Source organism: Saccostrea echinata, unplaced genomic scaffold, assembly GCF_033153115.1.
Source record: "Saccostrea echinata isolate AGI-Se365-2 ecotype Australia unplaced genomic scaffold, CSIRO_AGI_Sech_v1 ptg000059l, whole genome shotgun sequence".
NCBI lineage: Eukaryota > Metazoa > Mollusca > Bivalvia > Ostreida > Ostreidae > Saccostrea > Saccostrea echinata.
In genome coordinates this window covers 855,495-857,814 of record NW_026889808.1, presented here as the reverse complement: position 1 = coordinate 857,814, position 2,320 = coordinate 855,495, and the positions used below count along the sequence as shown (strand labels likewise).

At 36.5% G+C, this 2,320-nt stretch overlaps 1 protein-coding gene across 1 annotated transcript; it reads left to right on the top strand.

The window, feature by feature from the left end:
- LOC133174785 (uncharacterized) lies at positions 1-1,671 on the top strand. Its single transcript, XM_061309882.1, has one exon. The coding sequence runs from the start codon at positions 1-3 to the stop codon at positions 1,669-1,671; it is 1,671 nt and encodes a 556-aa protein (XP_061165866.1).
- Positions 1,672-2,320: the final 649 nt, after the last annotated feature.

Here is a 2,320-nt window from a genome sequence, read left to right as displayed (position 1 = left end):
ATGGACCCTCAGAACAGGGGCCAAGGCATTCTCCTCTGTGAACTGTGTCAAACAGCTGCATTACAGAGCCATTGTGAACTTTGTCAGATTAGCCTGTGTAAGGCTTGTGTAGGAAGTCATCTCTCAGACTCATCCCAAAGACACAAGGTTATACCATATAAACATCAAACTTCTTATCCTCCCTACCCAAAATGTCTAAACCACACACAGAAACATTGTGACCTTCACCGTGAGGAGTGTGACATTCCTGTCTGTTCAACATGCATCTTCTCTAGTGTACACAAAGGACATAATATAACTGACGCTCAGAAAAAGCTTAGGTTGAAAACAAAAGATTTAGAAAAAGACCTCAGAGAACTAGAGAAAGAAATTTATCCTGCGTATGAAGAAATTGTATCAGATATAAAGTCTGAAAAAGAAACCTTGGAAGAACACTACGAGAAACTGACATCAGCTATCACCAAACAAAGAGAAGACTGGCATGGAGAAATAAACATCATTGTCAACAAACAAAAATCTGAAATTGATGCTATGAAAACTAAACATCTGGCTGCTATAAATAAACAGGAAACTGAAATCAAGCGGAAACTTTCTGAACTAAGACAGAGTATTCTTGAACTGAAGAAAATACTGGACTCCAATGATGTCTCTTTAACCTCTTCATACAAATCTAGGACTTCTGAGTTCAGAAGTATATCTCCTAAAGTCAATGTCTCGTTACTTACTTTCTCATCTCGTCCGATAAACATAGAAAGGCTGAATCAAATGTTTGGTTCTCTGTCAGCATTATCCACTACATCAGATGAAGATGGTTACACATTGGATACATCAGAAGCTCTATCATATCCTCCCTCAGGCAAACCACTTCTTGATAAACCAGAACTCCTCACAACCATAAAGACGAGGTTTAGAGACTTGCTATACAGTGTTACCTGCCTCAATGATGAAGAAATTTGGATATGTGGAGAGGAAAATATCATTAGCCTCTACAACCTCCAGAGTAAACTATTGAAGTCAATCCAAACCAAATCAGGGAAAAAACCAAATGACATAGCAGTGACAAGAAGTGGACATCTTGTTTACACTGATTCTGGTACAAGAACTGTAAATATAGTGGAGAATGAACAGGTACAAGAAGTAATCAGACTACAGGAGTGGCTACCTTACAATCTCTGTTCTACCTCATCTGGTGACCTCCTGGTTTCCATGAACAATGATGATTATATACAATCAGAAATTGTCCGTTACTCTGGCTCCACGGAGAAACAAACTATTCAGTTTGATAATAAAGGTCATCCTCTGTATTCATTCAGTGGATGTAAATACATCAGTGAGAATAGGAATCTAGATATCTGCACGGCTGACTATGGGTTATGCACTGTAGTGGTAGTTAATCTGGATGGACAACTCCGATTTAGATACATTGGTCATGCCTCTTTATTCACGGGACCATTTGATCTAGTTGGCATTGCAACAGACAGCCAGAGTCAGATCCTGATATCAGACTGCAACAACAAATGTATCCACATCCTACATCAGGACGGACAATTCCTCTGTTACATTGATAACATTCCCTTAGCTTCTCCATTTGGTTTATTTGTAGACGCTGGAGACAACCTCTTTGTTGTCGAATTAGGCACTACCGAAGTGAAAAAAATCAAATACATGTAGGAGATCCTTTAACCATGTAGTAAATTTCTGTAACTATGTTTGTACAAATAAAACACAACAGCCAAGATTTATCATATACCTGGTGATTTATATTTTGTACTTTAGGACTATTCCAGCAAAAAATCTACCCGAAACTCGTATGGCAAAATTCCTTTCTATCCATGGCGGTTCCTATGAATAAATCGATTCTAAGGTGAATTGACTCAGTGGATAATTACTTTATCCATAGAACTACCTAAGAATTATCTTCTAACTCTCTTTTAAGTTGAAATATCGGTGAGTTTTCTGTTATTAAAATAAACATGTATCATCAAAACATTGTTAGTAGTCACGAATTCATCGAAAATCGGACCAGTAATAAAAAGATCAGGGGGTTGAGAGTCCGACTCATTTTTATCCTGTCTTTGAAATAAAAAAAAAACACTATTATTTTTTTTGTTTTTTATTGAATAGTAGACAAAAAAAGGGCACCGCAAAACCGAGCATCCCTTGTTTGTTTTGAACATATTGTATTGAATGAATCAAAAGGATTGGAAAAAAGCTTTTACAACTTACTAGTTTCTCTCCTTATATATAACAGTATGTCATGCAAAATGATACATAAAAATATAAATTTTACAAGTGATATAACGAAAATTCTGTTCAATAT

Coding starts and splice junctions, on each gene's coding strand:
- LOC133174785 (XM_061309882.1), top strand. CDS start 1: ATGGACCCTCAGAACAGGGGCCAAGGCATTCTCCTCTGTGAACTGTGT.